Here is a 27,173-nt window from a genome sequence, read left to right as displayed (position 1 = left end):
TAATTGACAGAACAAGAAGCAATGGTCTCAAGTTGCAGTGGGGGAGGGTTTAGGGGTTGGATATTTAGGAAAACACTATTTTTCCACTAAGAAAGTGGTGAAGCACTGGAATGGGTTACCAAGGGAGGAGGTTTTTAATGCCTGGCTTGACAAAGCCCTGGCTGGGATGGATATAGTCGGGGATTTGCGTCCTGCTTTGAGCAGGGGGTTGATATTCCTGAGGGTCCCTTCCAACCCTGATATTCTAGGATTCTATGCATTTTATTTACACACATACATCAGTATCTGAGAACAGAGGTGGGGAAAGAAGCAGCATGCAGGGCCATTCCTTCTCCCAGGATATCTTGCGTCCAAGAGCATTTATCCAATTCCCCAGGGAGCAAAACTCCACCTCAAGAAAACTGACTTTGTGGCCCAATGCACAAAGCAAACTCTCCTGCTCATGCAGTTACTTTCTCTCCTAAAGTTGCCTTTCATGCCAAACCTTGCATTCCCAACCTTTGTCTTCCCAAGAGTCAAAAATTTGCACACACGCTAATGAGAAGAAATTGGAAGGACTATGGTGATGCCTGACATAAAAATGTGATGATGATGATGGTAGCCCCTAGGAGCCAGGACCCCAGATACTAGTAGATGCCTGTACAAAAAACAGAAGCAAAAGTTCTCAAAGAGCTTTCTGTCCAATGTAGTTAGCTGGTAGAATCAAACCAACACTTGTTATATGTCTATTTAAGCTTCCCATATACAAAGCTTTTAGGGATTGTGTTCTCCAGGAGAATGCTGATGTTCTGAAAAAGATGCACTCCCTATAAATAGCTCAGATGACAATAGAATTATCAATTCCTACGTTGAAAGTGTTGCCATTTGTTTCTGAACACTGCTGAGAACATGTGGTTGCAAAAATTCTGTGATTCTGTCTCCTTTTACATTTCTGTCCAACCTCTCCCCACCAGAGGGGGTTCACCTAGATATCTCCTTCCCTTACCAGTTCCTAAAGAGTTTTCATTTCTTATCCCAGGGCAGATTGCGAAGCACAATGCACAGGGTTCAAGTTTGTCTATCTTGAAAGCAGTTTGTTGGAATGTGAATATGTGAAGATACTGCTGCCCATCCCTATGAAGAAAATTTAAGGAGCCTTGAACTGTGGTCCTCACCCAGCTAAAATGCTTTTGTGGACTTTTCCTTGGTAAGGGATACAGCATCAGGTCTTGAGTGAAGTAGAGTGGGGCAGTGGGGTGGAGGGGGTAGGGGTAGTCACTTAAGAAGACCAGAATGAAGGTGACTTATTTAGGCTTGGGGGAATTCAATTTTTTATTTTTATATAACTGTGATGAGAAATACTGATGTTTATTTTTAAGCATTCCCTCCCCCCCGCCCCGTTTTTACTGATTTAAATTTTCACAGTTGTGGGAAGTTAGGGTGGGTCAGATAATAATCACTGAATGGCAGTAGAAGCTGAGTGTGACAGGGTGGATCACAGAAACCCCCTTGGGACTGCCACCTGATGTGCTTTGACTACCTCTGAGCCTGTTTTCCCTGCCAGCTTAGGACTTTACTGCCCTGCCTGGTTTGAGCTAGATATGGTTGCCTGTCTCAAACCCAGCCCCAGGTCTGAACCATGTCCCCTAAAAGCTGCAGACTTAACTGAAAACAGCTTAAGAAGTGTTCCTCTCTCCAACACTCAGATGCCCAGCTCCCAGAGGGGTCCAAAACCCTAAATAAATCCGTTTTACCACTGTATAGAGCTTAATACAGGGTAATCACATAAATTGTTCGCCCTCTATAACACTGATAGAGGAGAGATGCACCGCTGTTTGCCCCCCCCCCCCGTATTAATACATACTCTGGGTTAATTAATAAATAAAAAGTGATTGTACTAAATACAAAAATTAGGATTTAAGTGGTTCCAAGTAATAACAGACAAAACAAAGTGAATTACCAAGCAAAATAAAATAAAAACACGCAAGTCTACACCTAATACAGCCCAGACAATGATTACAGATGAAACTCTCACCCTCAGAGATGTTCCAGTAAGCTTATTTTACAAACTAGCCTCCTCCTAGTCTGGGTCCAGCAATCACTCACACCCCCATGGTTACTGTTTCTTTGTTCCAGTTTCTTTAAGGTATCCATTGGGGTGGAAAAGGCTATCTCTTGAGCCAGCTGAAGACAAAAATGGAGGAGTCTCCAGGGGTTTAAATAGACTTTCTCTTCTGGGTGACGACCCCCTCCTCTCTCCTATGCAAAATCCAGCTCCAAGAAGGAGTTTTGGAGGTCACATGGGCAAGTCACATGTCCATGCATGACTCAATTTTTACAGCAGCAGCCATTGCCCACATACTATCTTGAATATCTCCAGGAAGACTTCTTATGTGGATTGGAGTCTTCCAAGATCCATTGTCAGTTAAGTGTTTCTTAATTTGCACATTCCTTTCTCAAGAAGCTGACCAAATGCTTTACTAAGGCTACTTAAACTCAAACAAGTACACAGCCAATATTCATAACTTCAAATACAAAAATTACACATGCATGCAAATAGGATGAATATATTCAATAGATCATAACCTTTACAGAGATATGTTACATGACATATGTAGCATAAAACATAATCCAGTTATGTAATATTTACTTTCATACGCATATTTCCATAACGCATTATTGGGGTGCAGCGTCACACTGAGATTCAAAAAGTTAAAAATTTATAATCATTAAAATACAAATTGTCAACATCACATGTCAAAATGTATTAAGTAAATAACTTTAAATCAAAATCTGCTAAGTTCTCAAGCAGCATTTTATTTTTTTACTTTTCCTGTCTGTAAATTTTTATTATTATAGATGGAAATATTTTTGTTGGTTTGTGTTCATACAGTAAAATTGATGTTTACCAAAAAATTCTAATTCTTCCCAGCCTAAGCTACATTGGAGTAGTTCTCAAACTGTGCTCCATGGAGACTTTCATTTCGGTCCATACAATGAAACCTTGTGATAAATAAGTTGTGTTTGGAAGGCCTGGTTTAGCAGAATTAGATTATAACCCACTAGATTCTCCTCCCCTCACAGAGCTGGTGATGGAACCCAGGAGTCCTGATTCCCAGCCCCCCTCCCTCCCCTGGCTCTAACCCACCAGACCCCACTCCCCTCCCAGAGCTGGGAAGAGAACCAGAAATCCTGGCTCCCACTCACCCCCACCCGACTCAACCCTATTCCCTTCCCAGACCTGGAACAATATTAACAACTCTACCACATTTACACCGGCCACTCTCTTCATTTCTCCTGCAGGTGACATAGTCAGAGTAAGATGGAATGGGCAAACCAGTCCATTGTGACTGAATTCATCACTGCTGGGTTCCCCAGCCTGAAGAAGATCAGGGTCCCGGTTTTCTTGCTGGTCTTGCTCATGTACACGGTGACCATGATGGGAAACATGGTCATTATCTTTCTCACCAGGACTGATCCCAGCCTCCGCACCCCCATGTACTACTTCCTGGGCAACTTCTCCTTCCTGGAGATCTGGTACACCTCGGTCACAGTGCCCAAGATTCTGGCTGACCTGTTGGTGGAAAGGAAGGTGATTTCCTTCAATGGCTGCATCTCCCAGCTTTATTTCTTCCTAGCCCTGGGTGCCACTGAGTGTCTCCTCTTGGCAGTCATGGCTTATGACCGCTACTTGGCTATATGCTGCCCTTGAGGTACACAGCTCTCATGAGTGGCACGGTGTGCATCCAGCTCACCACCTGGTCCTGGATCACCAGCTTCCTCCTGCCCTTGGTGCCAGTGATCCTCATCTCCCAGCTCCGTTTCTGCGGCCCCAACGTGGTGGATCACTTCTTCTGCGACATCTTGCCCGTGCTGAGGCTGGCCTGTGCCAACACCCACCTCAACGAGATGCTCAGCTTCTTCCTCTGCTCCTCAGTCATCCTGTGCTCCTTCGTGTTGACCATGGCCTCCTATGGCAGCATTATCACCACCATCCTCAGCATCCCCTCAGCCGCGGGACGCAAGAAAGCTTTCTCCACCTGCGCCTCGCACCTGACGGTGGTGGCTGTCTTCTATGGCACAGTGACCTTCATGTACGCCCGGCCCACAAGGGAATTCTCCTTCCAGCTGGACAAGATGGTCGCAGTCTTCTACTGCGTGGTCACCCCGCTTCTCAACCCCATCATATACAGCCTCAGGAACCAGGAGGTGAAGGAGGCCCTGAGAAAAGCCCTGTGTGGCAAAGGGAGAGCCCTAAAATGACACCGACAGAGGCAGAAAAGGCTGAACCAAATATGGGGAAATTGCCAAGCCTGCCAGTAAGGAGTGGAGGGTATGTCTGCTTTGTATGGGGAGTCCACCATGGTTTGCTGGTCTGACTGCAGACCCACCCCCAAGCTGGGTGTTCCAAAGGAGCCTAAGGGAATTAGGAGAGTAGCTTCAATGGAATTTTGGTACTTAACTCCCTTCTGCTCCATGGAAATTCCCAACCTTCTTGCCTGGATTGAAATGTTTGTTCAGGCAGTATGACAGCACTGCCTTGCACTAGTCCTGCCTCAGCATGACAGGGTGGGCTAGACAACTTCTTGAGGGCCCTTCCAACCTTTCATCACTGTGATCCTATTAAAGCAAAGAGCGGAAGGCTAGTCCGGTGGCCTGGGCACTAGGATATGATGTAAAAGGGTTGGCTTCAAGTTCCTGCTGCTGGTGACTAATGGGAGTTAGGGACATAGGTGAAAATGCCACTGAGTGCCTAAATACCTTTAAAATCTGCCCTTTGGGGGGCCTCACTTCCCTACCTCCTAGGGATGTTGCGAGGATAAATATGTTAAAGATTACAAGGCACTTCAAGTATACTGTAATGGGGGCCAAATAAGTACATTAGCCAGATATAACTATATTGCAATAACCCTCTTGTTATTTTTAACATCTAGTTCTATTGTCCTTTTCTATTTCTGCATATATATGTGCATATATGGTCTACAATATATATAACCCATCCCAGGTGGGCTGTTAATAAAGTTTGTCTCTACATTTGTTTTGTCTCTTCATTTGTTTTCCCCTTTGTTCTGGTGGTGATTAGTTTAAAATATCAGTAGCAACCCAGGCTGGAACTTTCAAAGGGACTCTAGATCCCATTGACAGTAAAAGGAGTTGGGGGTGGAGGCTGGATTCACAAACTAACTTTTAGGCACCTAGAAAATCACTGGGCTTCGCAAAGCCTGAATGAGGGTTGAACTGGAGGGATATAGTTTCAGGTTGAAATGAATCAATATTTTTTTTCCCAAGATTTTTACATTTGGCCATGTAATGATTCACTCGGCTCTAAGTGAGGGCTCTGGAAACTGGCTGTCTCAAGAAAGAGAAGGACTATAACAATGGTTCTTTATTTTCAAGTGGGAGATTTTCAAAGGTCTTTAAACTTCCTTTTTTTTTTTTTAAATTCCAGCCTGGAATTCCTGGCCTCTATTAGTTGAGCGAAAGCAAGGTCTCCTTTAGCTACCAGCAGATCCCTTATTCCTTCTGGGTCCAGCCCACAGAAGGAGACATACCGCAATTATGAAACATATGACACAGTCCTGGCAGTTATGAAAAAGGCTAATATCAATCTGGGCTGTATTAACAGAAGTGTCGTACATAATCCACGGGAGGGAACTTTCTTGCTCTACTCAGCACTAGTGAGGCCTCAGCTGGAGTCCTGTGTCCTGTTCTGGGTGCTGCACTTAAGGGAAGATGTGGAATAAATTGGAGAGAGTCCAGAGGAGCGCAGCAAAAATGAGCAAAGGTTTAGAAAGCCTGACCTGTGAGGAAAGGATAAAACAACTAGGCATGTTTAGTGCTGAGAAAAGAAAACTGAGGGGAGACCTGAGAACAGTTTGCAAATATGCTAAGGGCTGTTCTAAAGAGGACAGAGATCCAGGGTTCTCCATGTCCACTGAAGGCAGGACAAAACCCAATGGGCTGGACTTCAGCAAGGGAAAGTTAGGTTGATATTAGTGAAAACTTTCTAACTCTCATGGAAGTTAAGCCCCCAGATTCTGGTGTGCTGACACAGGAAGGGTTAATGCTGTGCACTGCCTCTTCATGGGGCCACCTGGGGCAAGGCAGGCTCCTGGACAGTCTGCCTGGAACTAGGGGTTAGCTTCACAAAGGGACCTAGGCATGGGGATGCTGAGAATCACCCCAACTAACTTCCAGGTGCCTAGAAAATCACTGGGATTCCCCAGAGGAGCTTGATCTGGCAGGCGAGCTCAGAGCACGCTTATAGGATCGGGCCTCACAGGTGAATAAGGTAGAGGAACCCCTATATTATCCTGTCACTCTGGGGCTCAGGCAGCTGGATGCCTGGCGAGGGACTGCAGTTCACATGCCCAGAGGCAGAAACATAGGTGCTGAGGGAACTTTCACTGCAAAAATTCAGATGCTGAGTGAGTTTAGGATCCTACAGATTTCAAGGGTAGCTGAGTGGGGGATTTGTGAATCCCAGTGGGGCTTGCTTATGGGATTTAGGCACCTCTCATGGTAGTGAGGTGCCTAAATCCTTTTGTGGTGCTATCCCTTGGTGCCTAATTCCCTTAGGCCCCTTTGACCATGACAGACTGTTTCTTTCTGGGCCAGATTTTCTCCAGCTGTAAATTATTTCAATGGACCAATGTCAGTTTACATCAACTGAGGATCTACCTATCTACCCTCCCAACTTTCTCACCAAGATATTTTACACCAGTTTCCTTTCTGTCCCATCACCTAATCTGGCTACCGTCTGTGTAAGAGCCTTCTTCCATACCAACCTTCACGCCATCCCAGCCAGTGTCCTCCCATCCCACTCCCAATTCCTTCCTCCCCCTCACTCCCACTCCTTCCTCTGTAGCCCCCACCTTACAGAACTGTGCCTCTAGATTCATACACCCTCCATCTGTTCATCCGGTAGTGGCCTACTCCCCCTTCTCCCCAATATCTCCTTTTCTCCAATCCCTGCCCTCTGATACTCTTTTCCCGTTTCTCATTGCCTAGTTAACTCTGTGTATGGGGGAGTTCCAGAATGGAGCCTTCAGTTTCCATTGCTACACTGATCCCACCTGAAAACATGTTCCCTCCCTAGGACTCTGGCCTTAGCCTCCTCTACAAATAGGAACAAAGAGTGAGGCCACTCTTACGGAATAGAAGGCTGTATTCTGCAAGGCACAGACTCTGCAGAGGATTTGCGGTCTTTGTGAACAAGGCACTCAACATGAGCACCCAGCATGGTGGCGTGGCTAAAATGGTCGAGGAGATGCTTGGATGCAGAATAAGGGGAGAAGAGAACAGGAATAATGAACTGATAGCACTTCTATATACACCAGCAGTGAGACCAGGACTGGAATACTGCATCCTGTTTTCATGTCCACTTTAAAAAAAGGATCTAGAAAAAGACTGGAGAGAGTACAGAGCTGAGTCATTGAAATGATTTGAGGGCTGGAAAAGAAAAAACTAAGAGAATTAGAGTTCAATCTCTTTCACGTTCTAAAATGAAGATCCAGAAGTTACTTGATCGAAGTGCATGCCTACCTTCATGGGGAGAGACTACTGAGTATTTAAGGGTTGTTTAATCCAACAGAGAAAGGATTAATAAGAACCAATGGCTGGAAGTTAAAGCCAAACAAATTAGAAATAAGGCCCACATTTTTCTCTGTGAGGGTGGTTAAAGGCTGGAACAAACTCCCAAGGGAAGTGGTGGATCTCCATCTCCTGAAGTCTTCAGCTCCAGAATGTATGCATTCAGTCAAACCCAAATGAATGGGCTCAATATAGGAGTAACCTGGTGAAATTCTGTGCACTGTGATATGCAAGGGGTCAGACTAGTCTCTTCTGGCCTTAAAATCTATGAATGCTGTTATTCATCAGTGAGTTGCATAACCCATGTTTAACGCTGTAAAGCATTTTGCCATATAATACACCATTCAAAGATGGTCTACTGGACCATCTCCTGTGGAATCCCATGGGCCTGGCTGAGAGGTCTCAGCCAGGCAAGACTGAACCCAGCTATGTATGAAACATACTTTACTAAATAAAGTTCATTTTGTTGTCAGATATTTGCAACTAACCAATCATGATGCAAATTGCCTCCCATTAATTGTATTGGTTCGTTCACTCTGGAACCTACTGCCTACTCCATTGTCCCTCTCTGCCAGAGAGAGAAAGAGAGAGAGAGATGCCATTGTACTGAACAGCCATACAGATGTCACACTAGTAACATGATTAAAGATTACCCTAGGCGGAAAGGTTACAGAATCAATGTCTAAACAGTGCTTCATAGCTGGTGAATGTCAGAGATTTCATTGAGGCTACCACTAATTTTCACTAGCTAGGAAGCTGGCCCATTGATTCTAATGATGTGACACCAATGTACCCCAGTTGGGGTTCTGGCACCATTGACTCCAATGGAGCTACAGCTTATGGGATCTGGTTTCACTGATTTACACCAGTTAAGAATCTGGTTCATTAACGTCAATGGAGTTTTGCTGTTTTACACCAGCTTGGGATCTGGTTCACTGCTTATTTTCTTGTCTCTACCCAGTTTTCAGATGAAGAATCTATGATTCTTTAGGGAGCTAGTCCCAAAGCTTACTCAAGAGCATAGATATACTCAGCATTCTGTCAACACAGTAGTCCTTTGAAAAGAGAGGAGGGAGGCTTCCTTGTTCCTACCTGAAGGTAGGTTAAGCATTTCTACCTTCCACACACAGCAGGTTCACTGGAATTTGCTCTGCTGACCTGTTCCTCCTTTCCTTGCATCTCATGTGCTCATTGACATCTGTGCAAAGTGGGTGGAAAACAACACCAAGTGAGAATTCTACCCTCATTTCAGCCACAGGAAGCATTTTATGATCTCTTTGCAAAGATGTACATGACAATGCACAGCAGAAAGTAATGAAGAATCATTGGCCGTATTCTTCTTTTAATTGCACTGAAGTAATCCCGGAGTAGTTCCATTAAAGTCAGTACATTAGATCCAATGTAAATCAACATAGCTTTATTTATGTCAATGGAGTTAAGTTGACTTAAACTAGATGAGGATCTGGCCCAAAAGATTTACTCCAGATTTAGGAGGCCATACCTACAGAATGGAGGACTGTATCCTGGAAATTATGACCTCCGAAAAGTATTCAGGGTCATAGTGGACAAGCCACTCAACATGAGCTCCCAGTGTGATGTTGTGGCAAAAAGGGCTAATGCAATCTTTGGAAGTACAAGCCGGGGAGTAGGAGCAGGAAGGTGATTTTACCTCTGTGTATGGCACTGGAAAGACCGATACTGGAATACTGCATCCAGTTCTCATGTCCACATTTTTAAAAGGCTGCTGAAAAAGTGGAGAGGGAACAGAAAGGAGCCACAAAAATGTGTGAGGGCTGGAGAACATGCCTGACTGACAATGAGAGACTTAAAGTGCTTGATCTAATTAGCTTATTGAAAAGATGGTTGAGCAGTGAATTGATATGGTGTGCGCTTTTATGGGCGGGGGGAATACAGGGTGCTAAAGCCTCATTAATCTACCAAGGAAAGGTACAACAAGAACCGATGGCTATAAACCAAAAGTAGACAAATTACAATTAGAAATTAGGTACAATTTTGAGAGCAGTTTCTTAACCACTGGAACAATCTACCCAGGGAAGAGGTGGATTCTCCACTTCTTGATTTCTTCAGGTTCCTTTATGGAAGCCATGCTTTAGTCAAACCCAAGTTTTTAGATTCAGTAGAGTTGTAACTGGGTGATATTTAATGGCCTATGATATACAGGAAATCAGACCAGGACGCTTCTTACATTAAAACTCTTTGAATCCATGAGATTACACTGAGATCAGATTCTAGCCTTAAATGTTTTAAGAAACAGGATTTACTCTGGAATTACTCTAGTGTCACTAAGAGTGGAATGCTGCCCAGAATAAGAGTCAGACCTTGGGACTAGATCCTAAACCGGTGTAAAAAAGCCTAGTGCCACTAACTTCACTATACCAATTTACAGCAGCTGAATGAACATCTGACCCAACCAGCTGAGGATCTGACCCATTAAGTCTAACTTCTATTTTTACTCATCTCTTTCATAGCAGTGAAATATTTATACATAGTGGGCCAGATTTTAAAAGGTCTAAAGATGCATATAGATGCCCAGTGAGATTGTCAAAAACACCTAAACAGATTAGGAACCTAACTCCCATTGAAATCAAATGACAGTTACGCATCTTATCTGCTTGGGATTTTTAGAAATCCCACTAGGGCTCTATCTGTATCTTTAGGGGCCAAGCTACCTTTGGAAATCTGGCTGTATCGACATATGTTACACAGTAGTGAAATATATAGTACCTAGAAAATTGCTCTGAACTCCAGTTAAGAAACAAAAGTAACATAAGTAACACAAGGAAGAAAAGAGAGCAGTAGAACAGAGACCCTGGACTTCAGAAAAAGCAGACTTTGACTCCCTCAGGGAACTGATGGGCAAGGTCCCCTGGGAGAATAACATGACAGGGAAAGGAGTCGAGAAAGCTGGCTGTATTTTAAAGAATCCTTATTAAGGTTGCAGGAACAAACCATCCTGATGTGTAGGAAGAAAAGTAAATATGGCAGGCGACCAGCTTGGCTTAACAGCGAAATCCTTGCTCATCTTAAACACAAAAAAACAGCTTACAAGAAGTGGAAAATTGGACAAATAACCAGGGAGGAGTATAAAAGTGTTGCTCAGGCATGTAGGAGTGAAATTAGGAAGGCCAAATTACACTTGGAGTTGCAGCTAGCCGGAGATGTTAGGAGTAACAAGAAGGGTTTCTTCAGGTATGTTAGCAACAAGAAGAAAGTCAAGGAAAGTGTGGGCCCCTTGCTGAATGAGAGAGGGAACCTAGTGACAGAGGATGTGGAGAAAGCTAGTGTACTCAATACTTTTTTTGCCTCTGTCTTCACAGACAAGGTCAGCTCCCAGACAGCTGCACTCTGCAGCACGGTAAGGGGAGGAGGTGACCAGCTCTCTGTGGAGAAAGAAGTAGTTTGGGACTATTTAGAAAAGCTGGACGAGCACAAGTCCATGGGGCCGGATGCACTGCATCCGAGGGTGCTGAAGGAGTTGGCCGATGAGATTGCAGAGCCATTGGCCATTATCTTTGAAAAATCATGGCGATCGGGGGAGGTCCCGGATGACTGGAAAAAAGCTAATGTAGTGCCCATCTTTAAAAAAGGGAAGAAGGAAGATCCAGGGAACTACAGGCCAGTCAGTCTCACCACAGTCACTGGAAAAATCATGGAACAGGTCCTCAAGGAATCAATCCTGAACGACTTAAAGGAGGGGAAAGTGATCAGGAACAGTCAGCATGGATTCACCAAGGGCAAGTCATGCCTGACTAACCTAATTGCCTTCTATGATGAGATAACCGGCTCTGTGGATGAGGGGAAAGCAGTGGATGTGCTATTTCTGGACTTTAGCAAAGCTTTTGATAAAGTCTCCCACAGTATTCTTGCCAGCAAGTTAAAGAAGTATGGGCTGGATGAATGGACGGTAAGGTGGATAGAAAACTGGCTCAACGGGTAGTGATAAATGGTTCCATGTCTAGCTGGCAGCCAGTATCAAGTGGAGTGCCCCAAGGGTCGGTGCTGGGGCCGGTTTTGTTCAATATCTTTATTAACGATCTGGAGGATGGTGTGGACTGCACTCTCAGCAAGTTTGCAGATGACACTAAACTGGGAGGAGTGGTTGATACGCTGGAGGGTAGGGATAGGATACAGAGGGACCTAGACATATTAGAGGATTGGGCCAAAAGAAATATGATGAGGTTCAACAAGGACAAGTGCAGAGTCCTGCACTTAGGACGGCAGAATCCCATGCACTGCTACAGACTAGGGACCGAATGGCTGGGCAGCAGTTCTGCAGAAAAGGACCTAGGGGTTACGGTGGACGAAAAGCTGAATATGAGTCAACAGTGTGCCCTTGTTGCCAAGAAGGAACCAATACAGGTGGAATTACAGGCCTGAGCTATTGGGAAAGATCCTTAGCTGGCGTAAATTGCAATAGTTCCATTGACCTCAGTGCAATAATGGTGAGTTACACCAGCTAATGGCCCAATATGGGAAAATGTTGAAAGACACAAATGAATTAGTTGCCCAACTCTCCTTAAACATTGATGGGAGTTGGAGGACTAGCTTCCCATGGTACCTTTGGAAATTTCTCTTTGCTCGAATCATGGTAGCGCTTTGAATCTCCCACCAAAAGGAGGGCTCTGTCCTAGGCATTGCACTGATTCAGGATAAAAGACAGTTCCTCTGTCAATGATTTTCATTGAATCATAGAAATATAGGCTTGCAAGAGAGAGGTAATCAAGTCTAGCCTTCCGCATTGAGGCAGGACCAAGTAAATCTAGATCATCCCTGATTGGTGTTTGTCTAGCCTGCTTCCTCCAATGACAAGGATTACACAACCTCCCTTGGAAGCCTTAGGTTTTATGATCTACTTCCTGAACTACATGGGCAGAGCTCAAACATAGGCCCCTAATGCTCAAGCTAAGGCTGGGAAATTCAGTGGGATTTGGTGGTTTCACTCTCTTAGGCTCCTTTGAAAAATCACAGCCTGTAGTGTTAAGGTGGGAGCAGCAGCAGACTCATAAAGCTTTTATGTGAACTAGCCACTAGAGAAAGATGAAGTTGCATGGGTTACAGCAACATCCACATATCCCGAGTACACCCCGTACCTGTAGTAGGATGTATTGATTTTATAAGTAAGGAAATATAATTAGCAACTACCTCTCTCTCAGTTACAAGAACAAACAACCTACTTTGCACATTGTATATAACCAATAAATACACAGGCATCATCCATCTTAGATACAGTACACACAGAAGGCATGTGAAAGAGCAACTAATTGGTATGAGTGGTCCAGGGACTGGGATATTCTAATCTGGCCCTTGCTGTAAAATACATATTGAGTGCAGTGGTCACATGGCACGGGTTACTGAAAGAGCAGAGAATCAAGCAATGATGAGTTATTTCCTTCTGTATCTGTCATTTGTTCATGCTAAACATTTTACAGCCATAGCAACTAAACAGAAAAGGCGAGCAGGAGAAACCGATTCAGTGCCCGACTTTCATCTGATTTTTTGTGCTTATTGTTCACTTTCATGCATTTTCTTCTTCCTCTTGTCCATAATTTACCTACAGATGCCATATAAAAAAGAAGAACTGAATGAAAGCCAAACCGTTCTCACCGAATTCACATTTGTGGCTTTCTCCTACCTCCAGGAGCTTCAGGTTCTTCTGTTTCTGGTGTTTCTATTGATCTACCTCCTCACCATCATGGGGAACATAGTCATTATTCTACTGATAAAACTCAGTCCTTCCCTCCACACCCCCATGTATTTCTTCCTGGTGAATTTGTCCTTCTTGGAAATGTGTTACACAACCAGTGTGGTCCCACAGATGTTGGTGCACCTCCTTGTAGAGCACAAAAGCATCTCCATCGTGGGTTGTGCAGCCCAGATGTATGTTTTCACCATCCTGGGCCTCACAGAATGCTGCCTCCTGGCGACCATGGCTTATGACCGCTATGTTGCCATATGCCATCCCTTGCAATACACGCTGATCATGAGCAGCAGGGTCTGTGTCTGCCTGGCTGCTGCCTCTTGGGTCACTGGTTTTCTGGTGGAAGTAGCACAAACCACTTGGATCTTCACTTTGCCCTTCTGTGGCCCTCAACAAATTCGCCACTTCTTTTGCGATATCCTGCCCGTGGTGAAGCTGGCCTGTGCAGACACCTCCATGAATGAGATGGCGCTGTTTGGGTTGTCCATGCTGTTCATCATGGGGCCGTTCCTGCTGATTCTGGTCTCCTACGTCCGTATCATCTCCACCATCCTTAAGATGCCCTCAGCTGAGAGCTGTCACAAGGCCTTCTCCACCTGCTCTGCACATCTGATGGTGGTGTCATTATTTTTTGGAACAGTCCTTTTCACCTACTTGCAACCCAGGTCCAGCTATTCGCCAAACACCGATAAGATGATTTCCCTGATGTACACAGTCGTGACACCACTGTTAAACCCTGTAATATATACCCTGAGGAATAAAGAGGTGAAGGGAGCCTTGAAGAAGACATTAGCAAGAAACTTCTGTCCCTGGCCGAGTTAAAATCAAACCCTGATGTTCCTCACTGCTAAGAACATTTCTATTAGGCACCTTGTACATGCAAATCCACAGAATAATAATGGACCAAATATCATTATTATTATTATTATAGCACCTAGAAGCTTCAACTGAGATCAGAGCTTCATTGTTCTATCCACAGTACAAACACACAAATCGTAACAGGCAGTCTCTGCCCTAACACATTTACAGTCTAATGCTTTGATTTCAAAAGTGTCCTTTATAGATTAATCAGTGTTGAGGCCAGTAGCTATAATTAGATCAAATCTGTGCTGTGTAACACAGACCATAGGATTTCATCTAATTAACCCTGTATTGAACCTGAAAAATTGTGTTTCAAAAGCATACAAAAAGGCATCCTGTCTGCCTTTCTATCCATAAAATTCATTCCCTCCCTTCACACCCCCATGTATTTCTTCCTGGTGAACCTGTCATTTTCAGAAATGTGTTACCTAACCATATGTATTTCTAAAACATCAAGAGATGGGGAATCCACTTCCCTTGGTATTTTGTTCTGATGGTTAATCACCCTCCCTGTTTAAAATTTGTGCCTTATTTCTAATTTGAATTTGTCTGGCTTTAATTTCCAGCCACAGTTTCTTGTTATGCCTTTTCTGCATCAGATTAAAGAGACCTTCGTTACTCAGTATTTTCTCCCCATGAATGTGCTTGCAAATGGCAATCAAGTAACCTCTTGGTCTTGATTTTAGTAAACTAAACAGATTGAACTCCTTAAGTCTCTCTCCAAAAGAGATTTTTTTGCATCCCTCAAATCATTATTGTGGCTCTTCTCTGCACCCTCTCCAGTTAATGTGATTTTTAAGGAGACCTGTCTGAGTTAGGTGCCCAACTCTTGTTGACTTTGAATGGGAGCTGAGTGCTTAACTCCCTTAGGCTTCTTTGAAACATCCCAGCCTGGAGAGAGAAAGGAAGCATGAAAGGAAGAGCATATTACTATTCCTTGTCCAGAGAAGGGAAATAGGGATTGAGCCCAAGATTTACAAGGACCCTGGAGGGATTTGGATGCTCAATTAATAGGAAATGGGTGTCCAAATACCTTAAGCGAAACTCTCATCTAGCTAAATTCTAATGTGGATACTCTCAGCTCCATTCTCCCTTGCTTTGCTGCCTGTGTCGTCACTTGCATTTGTTCAAAGTGAGCACAAAGTGGAACTGAAAGCCTGGAATGGATGAGAGGAAGAATCTTCCCATTCTGGCAACATTTTAAGAACTACATGTCACTGATGTAAATTATCCCATTTGTGGATCATCGGCAGCAGGGACTGGACTAAAGACCTCTGGATCTGAAAACATGAGTCCCCATTGCCTGAGCAAAAATATTCCACTATTAGCTAAAAACCAGCAGCAGATTCATATACCTCAATGTGGTCCAGCCACTAGAGAAGGATTGAGGCAGGGAGGATGGAACAGATCCACACTGTAGAAGTGTAACTCACACAAACAGTGGATAATCAGGTCCCAAAGTCCAGTGGTTAGGGCAGTCACCTGAGAAATCCCCATTTAAATCCCTTCTCCCCCTCAGACAGATAGAGATTTTGAACTTGTGTCTCTCACATGAGTCTCCCAACCACCATGCTCAAGATTATGAAGGCACTCCACCAGCCATTTCACATGGAGTTAGACCTGGGTTTCACATTCCAAGGTGCAATCCAGATCCATGAAGGGTTGTGTCACCCTCTGCCTAGCTACACTGGGTGCCTCACAATCCTGTGCTGTTGTAGCTCCCACCTGGTGTGCTCACAAACAGCCTAACAGCACCTTTAGTGTCTGGTGAAACTGCAGTCCTGGTCCAGCAACTCTGACGCCTGCAGTCTCTGAGCCACACTCCATTCACACTCTGACCTCCACCAACCTGGATTACTACTTGCAGGTTGACCCCAACATTCTCTCAGTCCTGAATTTTCCCATAACTGTGTTCTGCATTGTTCAGCCCTCTCCTGGAAAGTTCAGGTATTAAAGATCCATTGCCTCTGTGAACGGTCAATATTCAGCAGTCTACTACTACAACGGGAGTTACCAAACAGCTCAGTTTAAACACAGCACTTCAATTGTTTGGATAAAAGGAGAAAATAAATTAATTAACATAAAAAGATATAATGGTTACAAGAGAAATAAAGATAAAAGACTTTCTAGGAGCTTAAACTTAACAAGCTACACTTGGTTCAAGGTAAAATCCTTTCCACCAGTTCCCAGCAGCCTGGCTGACCAAATTCACAGGTCAGAATCAACCTTGAAGTCGAAATGCTGGTTTCTTTATCTTCTTAGGTAAAAAAAAGAGAGAGATAGAGAGACAGGGAGAGATGTCCTGGGGATTTTTTTTGTTTTTTTATTTTTACAGCCCAGTCACCCTTTGAAGTGGATTCTTCTAAGGATTACCCCTCAAACAAAGAGTATTCAAATAGAAAGAAGGTTACATGCAGTCTGGTGTGAAGGTGGCTCCATATTCATAGAATCATAGAATCATACACTATAAGGTCAAAAGGGACCATTATGATGATCTAGTCTGACCTCTTGCACAATGCAGGCCACAGAATCTCACCCACCCAATCCTGTATCAAACCTATGTCTGAGCTATTGAAGTCCTCAAATCATGGTTTAAAGACGTCAAGGTGCAGAGACTCTTCCAGCAAGTGACCCATGCCCCACGCTGCAGAGGATGGCGAAAAAACCCCAGGGCCACTGCCAATCTGCCCTGGAGGAAAATTGCTTCCCAACCACAAATATGCTGATCAGCTAAACCCTGAGCATGTGGGCAAGACTCACCAGCCAGACAACCAGGAAAGAAATCTCTGTAGTAACTCAGATCCCACCCCATCTAACACCCATCACAGGCCGTTGGGCATATTTACCGCTAATAGTCAAAGACCAATTAATTTCCAAAATTAGGCTATCCCATCATACCATCCCCTCCATAAACTTATCAAGCTTAGTCTTGAAGCCAGATATGTCTTTTGCTCCCACTGATCCCCTTGGAAGGCTGTTCCAGAACTTCACTGCTCTGATGGTTAGAAACCTTTGTCTAATTTCAAGTCTAAACTTCCTGATGGCCAGTTTATATCCATTTGTTCTTGTGTCCACATTGGTACTGAATTTAAATAATTCCCCTCCCTCACTGATATTTATCCCTCTGGTATATTTATAGAGAGCAATCATATCTCCCCTCAGCCTTCTTTTGGTTAGGCTAAACAAGCCAAGCTCTTTCAGTCTCCTTTCATAAGACAGGTTTTCCATTCCTCGGATCATCCTAGTAGCCCTTCTCTGTACCTGTTCCAGTTTGAATTCATCCTTATGAAACATGGGAGACCAGAACTGCACACACTATTCCAGATGAGGTCTCACCAGTGTCTTGCATAATGGTACTAACACCTCCTTATCTCTCCTGGAAATACCTCACCTGATGCATCCCAAGACCGTATTAGCTTTTTTCACGGCCATATCACACTGGTGGCTCATAGTCATCCTGTGGTCAACCAATACTCTGAGGTCCTTCTCCTCCTCTATTACTTCCAACTGATGCGTCCCCAATTTATAACTAAAATTCTTGTTATTAATCCCTAAATGCATGACCTTGCACTTTTCACTATTAAATTTCATCCTATTACTATTACTGCAGTTTACAAGGTCATCCAGATCTTCCTGTAGGATATCCTGGCCCTTCTCTGTGTTAGCAATACCTCCCAGCTTCGTGTCATCCGCAAACTTTATTAGCACGTTCCCACTTTTTGTACCAAGGTCAGTAATAAAGAGATTAAATAAGATTGGTCCCAAAAACGATCCCTGAGGAACTCCACTAGTAACCTCCCTCCAGCCTGACAGTCTGCCTTTCAGCACGACCCGTTGTAGTCTCCCCTTTAACCAGTTCCTTATCCACCTTTCAATTTTCATATTGATCCCCATCTGTAGTGGGGTGAGCACCCGCTCCAGCCCTGAAGGGGTTGGAAGAGCCCTGCAGAGGGCTGGGGCTGGGGAAGGGAGCAAAGCCCCGGCTAATTGGGCGAAGTGGCTGCAGCTGGGGCCATGCCCCAAACAGACTGACCGGGCCTGATGAGACGGCCAGGGCCGCCAGAGGCAGTAGTCTCTCCTCTAGCTGTGGATGGAGACAGGCCCGGCTGCTGGAAGATTGAGAGGTACCTGGGAGTGAGGCAGGGCTGGGGAAAAGCCAGAGGAGCAGGGGAGCTCCAGGCTGGCAACTCTCCAGGCTCCAGGGCCTGATTCCAGGCCCATACTGGTACTGGGTAGTAGAAGAAGGCAGCAGGTCAATCCCCCCTTGCCAGTGATGAGTGGCATACACTGCAGTCTGCCCCAGGGAACGGAGGCTAGTTGGTGACTGGCAGTAGCCTTACACTGAGCAAAGTGGCTATAGGGGGTGGGGGTTTCCCAGGGAGGGGAGACCCTGAGACTGAGGGGTGTACTGCTATGGGGCAGCAACCCAGATAACGGAGCACCAGAGTCCAGGGAGGGACACGGGGGCCAGCAGTTGACTTCAATGTCCTTAACTACTTTCTCCTTCAATTTTTTTCCCAAGACCTTGCATACTACAGGTATCAAACTAACAGGCCTGTAGTTGCCCAGATCATCGTTTTTCCCTTTCTTAAAGATAGGAATTATGTTAGCAATTTTCCAGTCATATGGTACAACCCCTGAGTTTACAGATTCATTAAAAATTCATGCTAATGGGCTTGCAATTTCATGTGCCAGTTCCTTTAATATTCTTGGATGAAGATTATCTGGGCCCCCTGATTTAGTCCCATTAAGCTGTTCGACTTTGGCTTCTACCTCGGATGTGGTAATATCTACCTGCATATCCTCATTCCCATTTGTCATCCTTCCATTATCCCTAAGTTCCTCATTAGCCTCATTAAAGACTGAGACAAAGTATTTGTTTAGATATTGGGCCATGCCTAGATTATCCTTAACCTCTACTCCCTCCTCCGTGTTTAGTGGTCCAACTTCTTCTTTCTTTGTTTTCTTCTTCTTCTTTATATGGCTATAGAACCTTTTACAATTGGTTTTAATTCCCTTTGCAAGGTCCAACTCTACATGGCTTTTGGCCTTTCTCACTTTATCCCTACATGTTCTGACCTCAATAAGGTAGCTTTCCTTGCTGATCCCTCCCATCTTCCACTCCTTGTAGGCTTTCTGCTTTTTCTTAATCACCTCTCTGAGATGCTTGCTCATCCAGCTTGGCCTACAACTCCTGACTTTGAATTTTTTCCCCTTTCTTGGGATTCAGGCTTCTGATAGTTTCTGCAATTCTGACTTGAAGTAATTCTAGGCCTCCTCCATCTTTAGATCCACAAGTTCTTCAATCCAATCCACTTCTCTAATTAATTACCTTAATTCTTTAAAGGTAGCCCTTTGGAAATCAAAAACCCTAGTCACAGATCTATTTTTGTTTATCCTTCCATTTAATTTAAACGGAATTAGCTCATGATCACTCGAACCAACATTGTCCCCTACAACCATTTCTTCTTTGAGGTCTTCACTACTCACGAAAATCAAATCTAAAATGGCATCCCCTCTTGTTGGTTCAGCAACTACTTGGTGAAGGAATCCATCAGCTATCACATATAAGAAAATCTGAGCCCTATGATATGATTATTACTAGCACTTGTCCTCCAGTCTATACCTGGGAAGTTAAAGTCTCCCATGATCACACAATTCCCATTAGTATTTATTTCATTAAAAACATTAAAAAGGTCTCTTTCCATATCCAAATCAGATCCCGGCGGTCTATAGCACACCCCAAGCACTATCCCAGGGGCGACTCTAGTAGCTTTCTTCCCCAATGTGATTTTTGCCCAGACAGACTCTGTCTTATCCATTCCATCCCTTCTTATTTCTTTACAGTCTACCTCATCATTGATATACAATGCTGCTCCACCACCTTTGCCTTTATTTCTGTCTTTCCTAAACAGCACATACGCTTCAATACCTGTACTCCAGTCATGACTACTATTCCACCATGTTTCTGTTATCCCTATAATATCTGGATTTACTTCATGCACCAGTAACTCTAGTTCCTCCATTTTGTTACCTAGGCTCCTTGCACTGGTGTACAAACATCTTAATTCTTGCTGTTTGGCTTCACTCACATTCTTTACCCGATTAGGCCCAGACATTCTGCCCCCAGTATTGCCTATTAGAATGGTATCTACACTACCCTTCCTCCATATGTCCATTCTCCTACCCACGGCTGTATCCTTTCTTACTTCATTTTCTTTCCTCTCAATGTTAATATCTGGCATGGAGATTACCTGGACATCTCCCAACCATCTCCCCCCAATTCCTAGTTTAAAGCTCTCTTAATCAGTTGTGCCAGCCTCCATCCTAAAAGTCTATTTCCCTCCCTACTCAGGTGAAGTCCATCCTGAGAGAACAGTCCTCTGTCCATGAATGCCTCCCAGTGGCCATACATCCCAAAGCCCTCCTTATAGCACCAGTGCCTGAGCCATCTGTTGATCATCATAATCTTGTCACACCTTTGTTACCCCTCTCCAGGAACGGGCAGAATCCCACTGAAGATCACCTGAGCCTTGATTTCCTTAAGTGTTTTCCCCAGCCTGGCATAGTCTCCCTTGATATGTTCCAGCGAGAATCTAGCCGTATCATTCATTGCCACATGAAGGACAATCAGCGGATTCTTTCCCACTCCCATTAGGATCCTCTTCAGCCTCAGGTCCACCTCCCATATCTTAGCACCCATCAAACAGCACACCCTTCTGTTCTCTGGATCAGCTCTGGTTACAGGCCTCTCTATTTTTCTCAGTAAGGAGTCTCCAATCACGTAGACCTGCCTTTTCCTGGTGATGGTGCGATTCTCCAGTCTATCCCCTGTTCCCTCTGGCTGAAAGTCCTCTCAATTCCTATTCGCCCTTGCAGTCCTTCTCAACCCATCTCATATCCTCCTGGGGCTCATAGTTGGTGCTGTTATCTCCATTGACTCTTCCCCTCTTCCTATAGGACTAGCTGCTTTTCTCTTCTTCCTTGGCCTCTCACCTTCAGCGACCACCTGCTGTCTCCTTCTTCATTTTCCAACCTCGCAAACCTGTTCCTGAGCTCTATTTCTCCTTCACTAGCCCGTCTTTTCCTCTGCCTGGTTCTCTTAGTCACATGCTTCCACTGTCCACTTTCCTCACCCAGCAGTCTCCTCTCAGAGTTCTTTGGTCCTGCTTCCATCTGCATGTCTGAGCTTTTCCCTTCAGACTCCGCAGGTTTTTGCTCCATCATCCACTCGAACCCCCTTTTAAACTCAACCAGAGTTTCCACCTGCATCTCCAATCTTCTGATCTTTTCTTCCATCAGCTCTATCAGGCAGCACTTCATACAGATGAAACTCTTTTCAGGTGCCTAAATACCTTAAAAAATCTGGCCCGTAGGCAAGTAAACCTGGGGGTTTCCAATGTGCATTACTTTACATTTATCATCATTGAATTTCATCTGACATTTTTGTTGCACAGCTCAACTTCAATGGAAATAAGCTAATATCCACCAGATGGAGATCTAGCCCCATATTTCCATAGGCCCATGTCCACAAAAGTTCCAAACCCCCAGGTTTAGTTGCCAGGGCCGGCTCCAGGCGCCAGCCGAGCAAGCTTGTGCTTGAGGCGGCAGATTCCGAGGGGCAGCATTCGCTGCTTCGGCCGCCCGCGCAGGTTTTTTTCTTTTTTCTTTTTGGTTCTCTGCTCCGGCCGCCCTGTAGGTGGCAGCAGTGCAGAGGAGGGGAGCGCCCTGCTGGGAGCGGTGCCAGGTCTGTAGCAAGCATGGCAGGGCAGCCCGTGTCCTTCCCTGCCCGCCGACTGCAGCGGCACGGAGCCCTCCTGGCAGGCAGCGTGGCGAGTGCCCCACTGAAGGAAGCCCTGGCTGCCCCCCTTCTCTCCCTCCGCCCCCCGCTGCCCGGGGCACATCTGCAGGGCCGGGAGTCCCCCTGCACCTGCGCTCCGTCCGCCCTGCAGGTTTGTTTGTCCCCCCAAACTTCGCTGCTCGGTCCGGCCCACAGGTTTGTTTGTGTCCCCCCCCCACTTCGCTGCTCCGGCCAGCCCACAGGTTTGTTTGTTCCCCCCTCTTCACTGCTCTGGCCAGCCCACAGGTGTTTTTTTGCTTGGGGCGGCAAAAAAGCCAAGCCGGCCCTGTTAGTTGCCTATGGGCCAGATTTTTTAAGGTATTTAGGCACCATGGCCTAATCTGCTTGACACCAGGAGAAGGGTTCTCTGCTGTGGATCACGAACAGAGATGGGTGCCTCCCTCCAGCCCCAATGTAGGCACCAAACAATTGTGAGTGGGCTGGGGCTCAGCTAGCAGCAACCTTGTGTGTCATCAGCGTCTTGGTGGAAATGGTTCAGACCACATGGATCTTCAACCTGTCCTTCTGTAGCTCCAACTGCATCCACCACTTCTTCTGCGACATCCCTTCAGTGGTGAAGATGGCATGCACGGACACCTCCAAGATCATTTTCTTGGCCATGTCAGGGCTGTTCATCATGAGCCCTTTCCTGTTGATAATGCTGTCCCACATCTGCCTTATTGCCAAGCTCCTGAAGCTGCCATTGGCAGAGGGAAGGCGGAAAGTGCTCTCCACCTGCTCCTCCCACCTCATGGTGGTCACTTTGTTCTATGGACCTGCCCTTATCACCTATCTGAGGCTCAAGTCCAGCTACAGCCTGGAGAGTGACCAAATGATTTCCCTCATGTACACAGTCATGACGCCAATGTTGAACCCCGTAATATACACACTGAGGAACAAAGAGGTGAAGGAAACCTTTAGGAAAATGGTAGAGAAAAGCATCTTTTCACATAGCCGGAGAAATTAGAGAAAGAAAAGTAGAGTTAGTCAGAATGGGAAGAATGGGAGAAATCCACTAGCATTTTATTGATTCCCCCAACCCCCAGCTCTCATTTATTCATTGACCTGTTGCTATTTGCAGGGAGGAAATGACCTGTTCTGTAGGAAAACAAGTAGGAAAAATTATGTTTAAAAATATCTACTTTTCTAATCTAAATGTTAAGGATTTTTGTTAACCAAACTTCTGAAATTCAAAATCTTTTGACCAGATTGAAAGTTGATTGAAAAAGAAATGAGAATATTTAGTCAAAGTGCTGTCTCCAAAATATATCTTCACAATTTGAAATGTTAGAAGAAAAAATATACATATGTGGTTGAAAATGAGAAGCGTTTCAGAACATCTCCGCTTTGTGTGTGGGTGTAAACCTCACAATTTTAATCAATATTTCAATAGTGTAAACATTCCCACCAGTTCTATGGTGAAATCCATTAGGCTTCCTCTTTTCCTGCTCTGTCACTCTGGTGCAACATTTTTTGGCTGTCTCTTGAAAGCATTTCCCCAGACCTCCCTCTGACCCAAGTCTCAGGACTTGTGAATGACTTTCTATCTAATATTCTGATAGAACTTTACAAGCCTAAATTATGTGTGCCACACAATGGCTCTGTGAGGTAGATCTTAATTTCCATCATGTTCTGTGCAGGTGCAGATGTTTATGCTAGCAGATCTGATTTTAGCCTCAGGATGTATATCATAGATTCCTTGATTTTAAAGCCATGGGAAACCATTATGGTCACCTAGTCTAACCCCTGCCTACAACAGGCCAGAGAATTTCGTTCAGTCCTACATCAAGTATGCACCAAATATACTGTATATTAGATATATGAAATAATGACTGTGTTAAATACTCTTCAAACTACTTGAGGGTCTGAGTATAACAATATTGCACTAAATAGCTGTGTATACTATATATATTTGTATGATAATTATCTGTGTATATTCTGATGTAGAGTGCTTGTCTACCTGTGTCCCCACCTACAGGTAACAAATACCACATTTAAAACCTCTGTAACTCGCTGAGCATTCATGTGTATTCCTAAAATGAATTCATAAGCAGCTTAAAATGTACGCCCACATGAACAAACTGACGTGAATTGCTTGTCAATATATGATTCTTTTTATTACTATGCATTGCAACAAGCAGGGCCGGCTCCAGGCACCAGCTCAGCAAGCAGGTGCTTGGGGCGGCCAAGGGGAAGGGGCGGCACGTCGGGCTCTTCGGCGGCAATTTGGTGGCGGGTCCCTCGGTCCCTCTTGAAGGGACCTGCCGCCGAAGAAGAAAGCGGTGCAGTGGAGCTGCCGCCAAAGTGCCACCGATCGTGATCACGGCTTTTTTTTTTTTCTGCTGCTTGGGGTGGTAAAAACCCTGGAGCTGGCCCTGGCAACAAGCTAGGTGGAGGCAGAATTATTAGTCTATCTGAAATTCTAACTGAGGGTTTACTGTAAATATTTGTTTCCAAAGATACAAACACCGAAGTTTCGGACTTACCATGTGGAAACAGAAAGTATCATTTGTCTTGAGAAATATGGTCACTGCATTCATTGCTGGTGGCCACAGCTCCTGCAGTCAGACCTGTTTGTGTGTACCGTGAAATCCACGTTTACTGACATTTACCAATAAAAATGTATTTGTAATGTCTTTGTGTCTTCCGTGCAATGCACTCAACATTCCTTAGAATTTGCCATGCTCGTGTACAGAAAAGAGAGAGTAAGAAATGAACACAAAAATTAAAAACCCAGATACAGCATCATGTTCCCAAATGAATAAGAATTGAATCAATGCTTTTTGTGGGTTTATACTATCAGTTATTTGTAAATATTTGGATGATGATGGTGCTGCAGAAGAAGAAGCAGAAGAAGAAGATGAAGAAACTGAAGGCAGCAACAGGAGAAAAAAAGGCAAATAATAATCATTCACATCCTATGTATCACGTATTTCAATGCTTCTTTCACATCCTTGTTCCGCATTGTATAAATGATGGGGTTTAACATTGGTGTTAAGATGCTATATAATACGGAGATCAGTCTGGCGCTACTTGGTGAGTAACTTGAACTGGGTCTCAGGTAGGAGAAGATAGAGCTGCCATAGTACAGAAGGACCACAGTCAGGTGGGATGAACAGGTGGAGTACGCCTTCCTCTTCCCCTTGGAAGAAGGCATCTTCAGTATGGTTGAGATAATGTAAGTGTATGATAGAAGGATGCAGGCAAAGGGGGTCCAGGCTATAAAGAGACCAATGCAGAGCAACAGAAGTTTGTTGAGAGAGGTGTCCCCACATGACAGCTCCAGCAATGGCGGGATATCACAGTAGAAGTAATCAATACGGTTGTCTCCACAGAAGGGTAACCAGAAGGTGAAGACTGTGTGTATTGCAGAGTTAAGGAAGCCACTTACCCAGGAGGCAGCTGCCAGCTGGAGGCAAATGCTTTTGTTGACGATCAGTGTGTAACGCAGCGGGTTACAGATGGCAACATAGCGGTCAAAGGCCATCACTGCCAGCAGGAGGCACTCGGTGCCCACGAAGGAGAAGAAGAAGTAAAGTTGAAGCACACAGCCTGTGTAGGAGATGTTGCTCCTCTCTGAGAGGAGATGAACCAGCATCTGGGGGATGGTCGAGGTGGTATAACAGATGTCCAGAAAGGACAGGTTCCCAAGGAAGAAATACATGGGAGTGTGGAGTCTCTGGTCCACCAGCGCAAGGATGATGATGCAGGTGTTCCCAAATAGGGTGAAGAGATAAGTGAACAAAAACCCACTGAAGAGCGATAGCCACATCTCCTGGAGGCTGGAAAATCCCAAGATGATGAACTCTTTCAACACAGTTTGATTTCTTCTCTCCATGCTTCAACATTCAATGGTGTTCCTGCCAAGAAATGGTAATAAAATTTTAACAGTAATCTTGTTATATGGTATACAAATGTTCTACTTGAAAACACGAATGTACCTGAGAAATGATTATTTTTGCAGAGGGAAGTCATTACAGAATATAGGTCACTCAGATACATTGGCAATGAAACTTGTATATTAATACCTGGAACTTATAGAGTGCATCCCATCCAATATTTTTTTCCAAAGATACAAACACCAGAGTTTCGGACTTACCGGTCAACCGGACACCATGTGAAACCAGAAGTAATCAGGCAGCAGCACACACACACACACACAAGCAAGCAAATACTTTACTGTCTCAGGACTTTAGCCGGGGGGAGGGGGTAGGACACATTATCCCCATTTTACCAATGGAAAAACTATGGCAAAAAGAGGTGACCTGACATAAACAAGCTCATAGAGCAGTCCCAGTGTTCCTTCCACTAGATCACACAGCTCTCCACTGCCTTTATCCAACTCAGTGACAATCCTTGCATAGGATTCAGTGGGCTTTGTATCAGGCCACTGGTAACTAAGTAGAGAGACAGGAAGAAAGAAAAAGCAATATACTAGATAGATAGATAGTGTGACATAGTGGGGATTTTCCCTTGTTATGTTGTATGTGAGCCTATGTGAGTCTTATTGTTTTGCATGAATGCTGTGTATGCCTCAGTTTCCCTGTGTATTGCACCAATGTTTAGATGGTGGGAATAAGGGTGTGTGACTATTGGTCATGGGAGTGATCCAGCTGCCTGTACAGATGCTATGGCCGCCCCTTGTTAACCTGAGACCCAGGAGGAGGATGTGACTAGGTGACTCTTGGCCTGGGAAGTGAGACAAAGGCCGGAGAAGGAGCAACGGGCAGGGCAGGGACCAGGCAGCTGGAAGTGAGACAGTCTTGGGTGGCTTGGGGCACATAGGGAGGACCAGAGCCCTGGCTCTGGGCTTCCCTCCCCCCAAGATAGACTTGGCTGAAAGTCACTAATTTCTGTGCTAACAAGTTCTGTTCTACACTGTGTCCATGTTGACTAATAAACCTCCTGTTTTACTGGCTGGCTGAGAGTCATGTCTGACTGCAGAGTTGGGGTGCAGGGTCCTCTGGCTTCCCCAGGAGCCCAGCCCAGACAGATTCGCTGCAAGAAGCGCACAGTGTGGAAGGGGATGGTGAATGCTCTGAGGTCAGACCCAGGAAGGTTGAAGCTGTGTAAATTTCTTGGCCTGGAGACAGTCTGCTAGGAGGCAGGAGGCTCCCCCAAAGTCCTGACTGGCTTTATATGGAGTAGTTCCAGAGCACAGCCCTGGTGACTCCATGATAG

The 27,173-nt window shown here is 44.9% G+C and overlaps 3 protein-coding genes across 3 annotated transcripts; 2 read left to right on the top strand and 1 right to left on the bottom strand.

The window, feature by feature from the left end:
• The first annotated feature begins 3,301 nt into the window (after nt 1-3,301).
• On the top strand, nt 3,302-4,242 carry LOC123347817 (olfactory receptor 6N1-like). Its single transcript, XM_044985008.1, is given in 2 exon segments — nt 3,302-3,680; nt 3,683-4,242. Coding segments are annotated over 2 exon segments (939 nt in total).
• An 8,689-nt stretch (nt 4,243-12,931) lies between these two features.
• Nucleotides 12,932-14,113, top strand: LOC123347816 (olfactory receptor 10A4-like). The gene has a single exon (XM_044985007.1). It carries the CDS (start codon nt 12,932-12,934, stop codon nt 14,111-14,113), a length of 1,182 nt encoding a protein of 393 aa, XP_044840942.1.
• A 10,790-nt stretch (nt 14,114-24,903) lies between these two features.
• On the bottom strand, nt 24,904-25,830 carry LOC123348637 (olfactory receptor 5V1-like). Its single transcript, XM_044986211.1, has one exon. The coding sequence runs from the start codon at nt 25,828-25,830 to the stop codon at nt 24,904-24,906; it is 927 nt and encodes a 308-aa protein (XP_044842146.1).
• Between the last annotated feature and the right edge of the window lie 1,343 nt (nt 25,831-27,173).

The sequence above is a fragment of the Mauremys mutica genome, chromosome 13 (genome assembly GCF_020497125.1).
Source record: "Mauremys mutica isolate MM-2020 ecotype Southern chromosome 13, ASM2049712v1, whole genome shotgun sequence".
NCBI lineage: Eukaryota > Metazoa > Chordata > Testudines > Geoemydidae > Mauremys > Mauremys mutica.
The sequence above is the reverse complement of the archived record's forward strand: the minus strand, read 5'-3'. Positions and strand labels throughout refer to the sequence as shown.

Coding starts and splice junctions, on each gene's coding strand:
- LOC123347816 (XM_044985007.1), top strand. CDS start 12,932: ATGGCACGGGTTACTGAAAGAGCAGAGAATCAAGCAATGATGAGTTAT.
- LOC123348637 (XM_044986211.1), bottom strand. CDS start 25,830: ATGGAGAGAAGAAATCAAACTGTGTTGAAAGAGTTCATCATCTTGGGA.